The following is an 11,508-nucleotide window of genomic DNA, read 5'->3' as shown; positions in this document are numbered from 1 at the left end:
ACTGAAGCTTCTCTCAGCCCTAATGTTCAGGTCTGTATAAAACATGGAGGATGACTTGATTCCTCCGTTACTTGTCTTACATTCTAGAGAGGGAGTAATACAGACAGGCACACAACACCCTGGAGGAGCAGAATCTGTGCCCTAGACCCTCAGCTGGTATATATTAAAGCTCCACTGAAATCATTGGCAGTTGAGGGGCTGCCCCAAAATCTTAGAAAATTATGGGACTTGGGGGGGGAAACAATGAAATTTGGGTGGGGGGGAAGGAAATGCTGTAAAAACACATCTGTCTTTGCTGTACTAATGCTGGTAAATATATATATAATGTGTGTTTGATCTAAAGTTGTGTTTTAAAAAGAATGTAGAAATCAGAGAAATATGTTTAAAAACAATATTAGAGACTTGATGTGTCTAGATTTAAGCTTTTTCTTTATTATAAGACCAGGATTGTTTTACTGAATAGGACATAATATTTTTCTAGCTGGTTAATGATAATTTTCTGTAATTAAAATTATTTTCTAATTAATTCTGCTAAACCCAATCGAATTGCATATATTTCTACAAAATACACACACGGTGCCTATTTGTGCCCATAGTTGAACCTATTACCCACATAACCCTTTTACAGAGAGATGATTATTTTAACTGGTAGAAAGGATTCACTGTATTTGTTTGTGTGTGATACCAAAAATATAGTTTTTTAAACAGATTTAATCCTTTACCAGGTGTGCATTTAAGTAATTTCCACTGCATTTATACTTAGAGGATTAGTGAAAAGAGTAAAAGAACTCTTTGTCCATTAGATTCAGGAAATGTATTCATGCGTGTGAAAGTGGTATAGAGGTTTGTGCTACTCAAGAATTGGATCCTTGTCTTGGAGTGTAGAGGGAGGTGAAGGGTGTGATATTTACGTCTCATGGACATGCCGTAATAATTGTATATTCAGTTCCTTATTTTTAAATGGCTTTCCTGGGCATTAAGCCAGTTTTTCTTTATCTTTTCCCTGCAGGGTTTGGGTGGGTAAAGATCCTTACCTTTACAGCTGTATAGAATGTGAATATGTAGCAACACATGTAGGTCAGTTGAGGTGAGGATACAAATATGGCAAAAATGATTTGAGGGGGGAAAAAAAGATTTTTTTTTTTTTTGCTATAAAAAACAGTTATTAGAATTCTTTAATTTTACATTCTCAGTTGAAACAGAAAAGCTGTATGTTTAGGGAGTTCATTTTTGCCTTTCCTTGACTGGTTCCCATGAACCCACAGAATTCACCCAAATTGGTTTTTTTTGTTTTGGTTTTTTTTTTTAATTTTAATAAAAATGGAAATAACCACTACATTTCAATATTTTTTTTGCAGAGGAAATGCAGAAGTCCCAGTACTGTAATTTGCTTCTTTATACGTCCAGTCCCAAATCACTCTAAAATTAATTCTGATATAATGTTATTACAGTCAAATGGCTAATACCAGAGCAGTGTAAGATAATGGTCAGTGTTTCCAAAACATGTGTGGTGAACTAATTTACTGTAGAGCAATGGTTCTCAAACCTTTTTTTTCACGGACCACTTGAAAATTGCTGAGGGTCTTGGCAGACCTCTTGAACTTTTTTTTCCCTACAAATCCAGTGGTAGTTGGCGGACCACAGTTTGAGAACCTCTGCTGTAGAGTTCTCTTAAATAAATACCTGTTAAAAGGACGCATTTCCTATGTGCTAAACTGAAACAGAGAACTACAAACTGTATTGTATTTCATATAATTATGCTTTTTAAATGAAGATCAAAGACTAACATTTTAATGCACCAACAACTAAAATACTAGAAAACTGTCTAGCTGGTAGAAAAAATTCTGTTCACAAATCCATTTATGTACTGCTACCAACTATAGTGAGGGCCTGCTTTCTGGTTTGTGCAACAATAGCAAGATCTTGCACAATTTTAAAGTAGGGAAATTCAGCCCATTTATTCTTCCCAACTTCAGTCATTTTGCTAGAGGAGGTGAGAGTTTAAGGTGAGATGAGTTTTGTCCTGCAAGTGGAAATGGAATTGGCTCTGAGTTTTAAAGTTTGCACAGGTAGTAACGCTGCCCAACAACTAATGGTCCAAGCAATGTTTGCTTCTACATATGCATTAGAAAGTCCTCAGTGGGCATGTCTACACATGCATTAATGTGCTTTTCCTAATGGGCATTACATTTAGTACCTCCAATGTGAGGTACTAAATTAATGCGCATTAGGTTGCCGTAATACACAGTAGTGCAAGTGCACACTTTTTTAGGTGATGCTTAATGCGCAGTAGCCTATTTTATTGTGCAGTCGCATAATAGCACAATTTTTTGTGCCATTTTAATGCACAGTAAAATAGACTACTGCATATTAAAGTGCATGTGTAGACTAGCCCAGTTTCCTGTATACTGTTTTTATCAGCTTGAACATTAGCAAGTTGGATGTACTTTTAGCTTCCAAATATTCAGTCCTGCTCCCAATTTGGGTCAGCTGACAGAGCCTTTTCTTAGTTCTCTCTTTGGGTATCACATATAAGATAAAATACTTAAACCTTTGCAAAACCACTGAATTTTTTTTAAAGCATTATCTTGACTCCCTTATTGGGGCCTACTGTTTGCTTGGCCTGCTCTCATCACCAAGTAATTTGTGAAAGATCTCTGACTGCAAGTGAGCAACTTGCATGCATCTGGGTGATACAGGGTTCAAAAATAAAAAGAAAATTATGTCTTAAAAAATATTTGTGTTGAGTGCTTCACTTAAGGAGGATTTTAATAACAAATACAGTAAGTCACTTAAGCATGGGAGTAAATCTTAAGGGCCTGAATAGTTTTAATGTTGAATTCGACTAGTTAGGTGTTAGGATTAAGTATGAGCTTTACTGACTCAGTGCCATGTGTGCCAAGTCACGATTAAACAATAAACAAGGTGTTTGAAATATTTTAATTCCGTTTAATATATGTAAAATACAGTAGTCTTCAGATTTACATATTACAGACACCCAAGAATAGGATGAATGAAACCCATTACACAAGAACACTGTATTGGCAGTATTAATATTATGTTAATATAACAAGCTATATCAATTGAATTAATATAGTAAGATTTGCAGTCCAAGGAACTGTAGCCATGTAAAGCCAACTGGGCAGAATATATCCCACGAGATCAGTGGGCTCAGACGCACCTTTGTTGGTGACAGTCATTTTAGGGCGTTTGATCTCTCTATGTATACAACTCTCATGGTATCCAAATCTTTTAAAATGCATTTCAAGTTGCAAGATACCTTGCCTATTATTCCTATATGTAATAATTTCTTTACCAATTCAAACCGCTTCTTTTGGTAAGAGGTGTGTTCACTAACAAGGCTTCTATTCTTTGTGATATACAACATATTTACAAACCACAAATAACAAAGTAGAAGCTGCAGAAGGGTTATGGTGTGATAATTAAGTACAATGGCGACCCATATGAACAGAAAATGCCAAGGAGCTAAAACAAAGCAACAACAGCTTTGTTTGTTGACAGATGTAGGAGCCATATTGTTAGTTAATTGGGTAACGGTGTAAACATTTACAAACTCTGCTGTCCCTCAGTGAATTAAAACAGCACACTGAAATCAAGGGTGAAAAACAGCGCTCAGCACTGCTGCAGGTACTCAACACTGCTTTTTACTAACCTCCTAAGTATAAAGAAATTGAGAAAAGGACATCGTTCATCGTTGTTAAGGTAATTCAAGTTTGTAAACCCAGGAGTTTTGATCAGGATGTGTATCATTAATTACACTCCAGTGAATAATAAGTTTCCATCTGGTTACAGTCTGGAGGATAGTGTTCATTAACCCTGCCTTGCTTTTTAAATCAGTTTTTGCCCCATGCAGGAAAGGATCTCTCTCTCTTGCTCGCTCTCTCTCTCCCTCTCCCTCTCCTCACCTACCTTTTCTTGTTTTTACAACAAAGGGGTTGTGGGATTTGAAGAGAGAGGATCTAATTAGATACAGGCTTGAACTGAACAGAAAAAGAAAATTGCTTCTCTCAGGTGAACTGTACTTTTTTGTGCTGGGAATTATAAAGCTCCCCATATACTTCCCTTTCAGTACCTATGTGCAATGGACTGTAGGGGAGAATACTAAAGCATTAAAAAAAGCAACAATGTGCTTAATTAGTATAATTCTGTAATCACAAATTTAAGTGCACTACTTCGGTTGTTTTTTTTTACATAACAGGTTTGCTTTCTAAGATAACCTTTCAATAATTTAAACTATATCTGTGCAGGAATGCATCATTGGGGCATAGATAGCAGGAATCCAAAATGAGTTTTAAGAGTCAGGTTGTCTTTACCATTTTTTTTTTCTCTCTACCATTCAATGATAACTAACTAGGGTATATAAAAACAGGAAAATATATCCCAGTTTAAGAAATAAATATATGTATCTATCTATATTTTTGTTGTGTTACACTTACAGAAATGCATGGCATTGATTTATTAGATGGGATAAGGGAAGCGATGAACATACTTTAAAAAATGTAAAATTAACATCTGCAAATGTGTAATAAAACAATGAGAACTAAAATGAAGTTCCGTACGCTATTAAAGAGTTACAACCAAGGTAACAGGCAAATATTTTACCTCTTCTTAGCAACGTTTTTACTCTGCTCATTTTAGAGTCATTTTGCAAATTGTCAGTTTAATTTTTAATTGCCTTTTAAAACATGTTAGTGCACCAAATTGGTAATGAGCAAGACTCATAGATTTCATAGACATATGAAATACCATTTCTAAACAGGCATCCCATTCTAAAGACATACATACCGTTTCTAAATGGCATCTCAGAATAAGGCTATACTCATTCCTTAAGTATTTATGTCAGTAAGGAATTTTCCTTTAAAAGTAGTGGCATGAGATGATACTGCTATACTAGTGAGTGGCATGATATAATAATACTTTTAAGGTTTGTATGCATTTCAGTGTTGTTTTAGCATAACAGTAATAATGCGCTATTCATAAGTAAGCCCCCAATAATAAACTAGTGTACTTGCACAATGCAAACTGTTAAAAACTGGGTTAACAAACAGAAGTAAGTTGCAAAGGTATAATGAATTATTTCCAACAACAATGAAGTAAAAGTTAGCATTTGAATATTTATACAAGACTTTGCCATTGTTGTTGTAAAGATATGACGGTTGTCGTATACAAAAAGGGAGTTACAATATAGGAGTGTCTTGTCTGGAGGCCTGTGGTCTCCTCCCCACCGGTTTGTATGTGTAAAACCTTTCCTTGGGTGGTAGTTGTTGGGAAATCGCACGTGTGCAGATCTAGAGACTAATTCCATACGAACTGCCCAGGCCTCTAAGTAGGACGGTTTCCAGAGCCCCAGTTCAGCAAACCACTAAGTATGTGCTTGTGCTTCATATTAACATGGCTTCAGTGGGGATTACTGTATGCCTAAAGTAAAAGCAAAAGGCAGTCGACAGTGCTCAGCACCTGGCACAAGTGAGCTCTGCAGTGCAAATTTTAAATATACTTGACACACAACGTTGTAGATGGATGCCTACAAAAAGATTCAGAAGTGCCCTGGTGCTTGGCACCCATTGAAATTCCACCGTTTGCATGTTTAGGTACCTTAAATGCCTTAAAAACATGGCCGTGTTTTCCAGAAACAGGGCATGAAGGCCTAAGGGACATACGATAGTTCTGCCTTTTTGCACACTCAACGCTTCCACAGAAGTAAGTGAGCATTTAGGATTCACATGAAATGCGGGGCTGGGAATGCAGTTGCCTGGGAACGGTTCTTTTGCCTTCCCCCACGGTGGTGTACCAGAACCCATCAAAATAACAGAAACTTGGACCAAAAACAAATATATTTACCCTGAAGAGGATTGAGAGGAGTTATTTACTTTCCTCTTAGTGAATGTGTAGAAGGTCGTTTAAAATAAAGAAACTGTATATATACAAGTAATGTATGTACCAAATTCCCATTGGGACTAAGGGGAATGATATTTGTGAATCCATCTGCCAGAAATTAAGACAGTTTTGCAGAGACTATTAAGCTGTATTGCTGAATATAACAATTTGCAGGAAATCTATTTATACATGTCTCTCCAGGTTCTTTTCTTTTTTTTTATCTTCACAGGTGACTCAGTTGGATCCAAATAAATCATTACTGGAGGTAAAACTGTACCCTCAAGAAACCCTCTTCCTCGAGGCAAAAGAATAGCTTGAACCAGATTGTAGGACTAGTAATCCTTTGACAAGCCAGAGGCACAGTGTCAGGAGAAAGGCTTCTATCAAAATCACCTTGTACTGTCATCTAACTCAATTCAATGTCACAACTCTGCCTCTTGCAAGAATCTTGAAAAAATAAACATAGCTACTTAAATTTCCACATTCATGAGTATATGTTTCCAACCTCGTTTAAATGAGCAGAGGATACTATTCTGCTATGAACACTGAACATTACGACTCTGTTGCTCACTTATCATCTGGCTTTTGTTATAATTAATGCACTGTTAAAATGTGAGTGATTGTTAAGTAGAATTTTTACTCCTCAAATGCCCCCTTTTCACCAAGAAATCTTGGACATTTCTGCCTGTACTTTTGACACTAGAATGCTGTATATTTGATATCTTGCTGAGCCAGTGCTCTCATATATATGCATTTTATTTCTGTGTTTGAATTTCTACTTTGCCACCTAATTTAAAAAGGCAGAAAAAAATAAATAAATGGGACATTTTCAGCCATGGAAATTTAACAGTATTATAGTAGAAAGCATATAATTTTTTGTTAGTACCTTCAACTTCTTTGATAAGATGTAAGGTTTTGTTTGAAGAATATAGTTTGACATATATGCAAGATATTTATTTACTGGTTCTGCTTTGGGTCTCAGTTCCGATTCAGTTTAGAAAGTATTTTCCATTAGATTGCAGTGTGTGAAACTGCTTATTGCATGATGTGAATATTTAAATATTAGAAATGGGCCAGTACCAGAGATCTGGTATCTTGCCAACACTTCAGGAATCAGCTGATATTGAATATCAGCTGTTAAAACCTTTCAAATACCAGATACAAAAGTTCTTTATTCCTCATTGTGGAAGAAATGGCAGTTCCCATTTTTGCATTCTTCCTTTGCTCTGGCACTTGTTTGTATCCTATTACTCTGCTGTTTTAAAGCACCTTGTTTGTTCACCCAACAATAAGTATCTAAAGAGATGATGTAATAAGAAATCTGCCTTATTATTGCACACTTTTGACATTTTAACAATAGGTTACAGATCTGGTCTCAGACTTTAACAAAAAATCCAGTTCTATTGTCTGAAAAGTATGCACCAATTATCTTGTACCTCACGTGGAAAAAAAAAATGGTACCATATATTCCTAAACCATAGAATGAGTACAGACCATAAAACATAGTTTTGATTTTTTTTAAATCTAGGCTGAAAGTGTACTACACTCTCCCACAATGAGAGTAGTATACAATAGCATTGCAGAAACATCGGCTACTAATCAAACTCATTTTTGAAAGCCTAGAATATTAATTTCCACATTTGTTAACATGTAGCTCATATTCTTTATCATAGCAGATTAAATGCTGAGTTGAACATTTTATACTAACCAGAGTCAAATTGTAAACGCCTTTCGTTTTCGTTTCATTTTTTCTTTTGGAGGGATGGTGATCATGAAGGTGATATGTTGTTGTCTTTACAAAAAATGCAAAATTCAGAGTGGGAAAAGCCTTACTGTATCTTTATGATAATTCTGCAATTAGTGAATCATCACAGTTTTAGAAGTGATGTATATGTGACACGAAAGGCTTGAAATTTTAATAATCTAGAGTCCACAAACACAAAATAATAATCAAGAGGATGGCAAAGAAGTGTAGTGGAGAGCTAAGTGCAGACACATGACTTGAAATCTTGTGCTGCCTCTCGCAGATAAAAATGAGTCTAGCAAATCTAAAATTAACATAGGTTGCAAACTAGAATGACATTGTTTCCACAAGCAGGCACTGCAATTCACACCAAAGCCATTTCAAAGGGGATGTTTTAGCTTTTCTTCTTTTTCGGATTAGCTCTTCATTTTAAGCTGGATATTAAAAGGAGTTGCTGAAATATTGCAGCATACAGCAGAGCACCCTTTTAGTTAACTTTTTTTTTTATATTTAATCTGTTCTAACTTTTTTTGATCTCATCATGTTTTTTTTCACTCAACTTCATTTCTGTATTTTGACTATATTTTCTTTCCTTTGATACTAGTTTCATAAAGTTATTAAATGTGGCTTGAATATTTGTTAAACCTGTTGAAGTCAGTGCTCCCAGTCCTGTCCCTCCCCCTTCATCCCCCCCAATTTTTGTTTGGCATTTTTTTTCTCATCTTGCTCATACCACAGTATACACTACCATCATCAAAATGTTGTGGTGATAATTAATGGACAGTGTTTTAAGTGGTGATATTGCTGCCCTCTTCTAATGTATAAAAATCCATTCTCCAGAACTGCAGATAAGTATATCATTCTGTTTGAATAAAGTGTTTATGATTTGGGTTCTTAAAGATGTTGGGCTAATTCTGAAAAGCAACCTTCTGGATTTGAGTCCCTTTTTCCAATAAGGCCCAGAATGCAAAATTATTGCAGTGTAGATAAATCCGTATCCTATGCCATCATTTTCTGTTACCCTAAAACAGGCAAAGTATTCACATCATATGATCTGCCGGCACAGTTAATCCATCAGCCGTTATTTAGACTAATTTTGTTATGTACTATAACCCTAAAACTGTTACAATGTTACTACCGAGCATATCACTGATTCTGCTTTTATATCTTTAGCTCCCTCATTAATGGATTATCATTAATGTGATTAATGCATTAATATTAAATCTTAAGGAATTATTGTTAATTAACGAAGTGCTGGCTTTGACTATTACCCTTAGCACATTATGGTGAAGTTGGAGCTCTTTCTGTGGCTTCTGAGGAAACGTCCTGCTTTTGGCATTGCTGTTCTAAATCAATATTAGAGAGTATGCAAAACCCAAGTGTTTCATTTGTATTCTCTTCATCTGCACTTTTAAATTTAGTGAGGGTATTTAGGGTGGCTTTTTTTAATAGAACTACTTTTTTAATGTAGCAGAACAGGACTTCGGCTTTCAAAAAAGTGTACCTTTTCATTGATATTAGAAACATCAAATAAATTTGCAGTTGCAGAAATGTTCCTACTAAAATGTACGTTACCTGTGCTTAAAACGTGATATGCTTTCACTCCTCTTGTGTATGTGTGGGAGAGAAACGGTGTCTCCAAGGCCCAGATCCAGGGAGGGAGTTAGGCGACTGGCCCCATGGGTAAATACACAGCCACGAGTTAGGTATTTAGGCACAAAGGGATTTAGGCTCCTTACAAAAGCACAAAAGGGGGCAGGTGCCAAAGGGCAGCAGAGTGAGTGGGGAACCAAGAGGAAACACTATTAACAAGTAAATCCTACCCTTTTCTGTGGCTTAGGCACCTTTCTCAGTGCCATCGGGGGTGCCTTCCTCTGCTCAGGATTTCACAGCCTAGAACTCAGTCGTGCAGGTAAGTGCCTCAACCTTGTCCAAATATTGACTGAGAGACCCACTCCGTTCTTTCAAAGCAGTCATGGTGGTCCCTGGGTTTCTTCCCTCGTAAAACAGTTCAGTGGTTGGCGCCTCCGTTCAGGATGTGGTAGATGTGGGTTCAGTCCCCCTCTGCCTCCAGGGATTCAAACCTATGCGTCTTCCCTGGCAGCAGAGCGCCTTGGCCCTCAAATAGTGGATTATGCAGGTGTGGTAGATGCTTCGTGCCTCCTGTTGATGGAAACTTTGCACGGGCTGCTTGAAGAGTCATTGGGCCAGAGGTCTAGAGAGAGAATGAGCACGACTCGGAGCACTCGCCTGGAAGGAGGGAAGGCCTGGGTACTGGTTCCTGTTACAGTGGCTATTTTTGTCTTTTTTCCGAAGTGGATGTTAGATTGGACTTAGGCATGAAAGTCCTTTTGTGGTACAGCTGCTTCTCTGTTTAAATATGGGATAAATTTTGCAAAGGTTTCATAGTATTGGAGGATTACATAGTAAATACAAGCACTGCTAACATTCCTTACTTTGTTAATGGTTTGGAGAAACCCATGTCACACCATATTTGGTTTCGGCAATTAGTAACTGTATAACTTTTGCATTGCCCCTCAAGTCTCACCAATTTAATATTTTGAGGTTGTCTACATAATTTTTTTTGTACAGTCAGTCCATTCTAACTTCAATTTGTTGATTGTTTCTTAGTCTGGTGTGGAGGGGTTTTGTAAGCTTACATTAAAAACATTAAAGTAATCTTAAGTGAGAATTCTTCTTGGGTAAAAAGCATTCATCTCTCATCAGTATCATAATTCTCCAACCAAGTCTGATGAATCATTCCATCCATTACTAGTTTGATTCAATGACCTTATTCTCTAGCTAACTTTCAGATGGCTCACAATTTTGGGGTTGGGTTTAATCTCCCAGCCCTGGATAACCACCAGCTCCTTAGCATTCAAGCTCATATCCCTCTAAGTGGAACAAGTTCAAAGATAATGGAGCTCCTTCACCAGTTTCTATTCCACCAAGCCACTTAGCCAGCGCATGTAACAAATGATTGCCCTTGAAAGAACCATCGTTTGGGTTTTAGACACTGCGTTGGGTCCAGATATTCAGACCTTGAGACCTTGAGCTTTGGAGGGTTCTTTACATCCTCATTTTCCCCAATATGTCTACAAATCCTACTCATTGAAGTAAAGACAGCTTGCATTATGCAGAGCGAGAATAGTTTCACTTTTGAGTGTGTTTGAGCAGTCTCTGTTTATGCCCTACTTAGTGTCAAAGTAAACTCTTAAAACAGTGGTTGCTGGCCTGACTGTATCATCAAACATTGCAAACTGCATACTTCAAAACCCTTCCACAAATTTTTTCATAGCTGTCATGTTTTGAGTTTATAATTGGCATTTCTTAGTATTTAATTTGGACTTGGAAGCTAATTTTCCAGTCTTTACAAGTGCTTCCCCCCTTGATTATTTAGTAAAATAACAAGAATCTTACTATTCTATTTTTTTTTCTGATTCATAATTTCTGACATCCTTCTCCCATGGGTTGCGGTCCATTTCTAGTTTTAGCTTCCCACCTTTTTGGAACTTGCATTTGTCGTTTTGTGGAATGATCTCTGTATCGGTACAACAGTCTAGATCCCTTCAGAAATGCAAGATTCGATAATCCATCCGATGTGTCCACTTCACCCTTTGCAAACCCCTAAATGTTGCATTCCAGTCTCTGGCATAGTTCAGTAACAACCTTTACACAGTTCCCATTATTTAATTGCTGGCATCAAAACATTTTTTTTCATTTTGTAAAGTTTTCCTGACTTTTCAAAATAAATGAGTTGCGATATGTTTTCACCAGCTTTTTTATTAAAACCAAATAGCAGTAGGTAACAGAAACAACTGAGAGAGCTAAACACACACCCAGATTTTTCTGGCTGTTCTCAGTAA

The 11,508-nt window shown here is 36.8% G+C and overlaps 1 protein-coding gene across 1 annotated transcript in view; it reads left to right on the top strand.

Annotated features, from left to right (window-relative positions):
• FAF1 (Fas associated factor 1) overlaps nt 1-10,321 on the top strand; it is a 297,443-nt gene extending 287,122 nt beyond the window's left edge. The window contains exon 19 of the mRNA XM_019531400.1: nt 6,128-10,321. Coding sequence (XP_019386945.1) covers nt 6,128-6,211 — 84 coding nt within the window. The 3' untranslated portion in view covers nt 6,212-10,321. The remainder of the gene's footprint in view (nt 1-6,127) is intronic.
• The last annotated feature ends 1,187 nt before the right edge of the window (nt 10,322-11,508 follow it).

The sequence above is a fragment of the Crocodylus porosus genome, unplaced genomic scaffold (genome assembly GCF_001723895.1).
Source record: "Crocodylus porosus isolate Cpor-Errol unplaced genomic scaffold, CroPor_comp1, whole genome shotgun sequence".
Classification (NCBI taxonomy): Eukaryota; Metazoa; Chordata; order Crocodylia; family Crocodylidae; genus Crocodylus; species Crocodylus porosus.
This window is presented reverse-complemented; position numbering and strand designations above follow the sequence as displayed.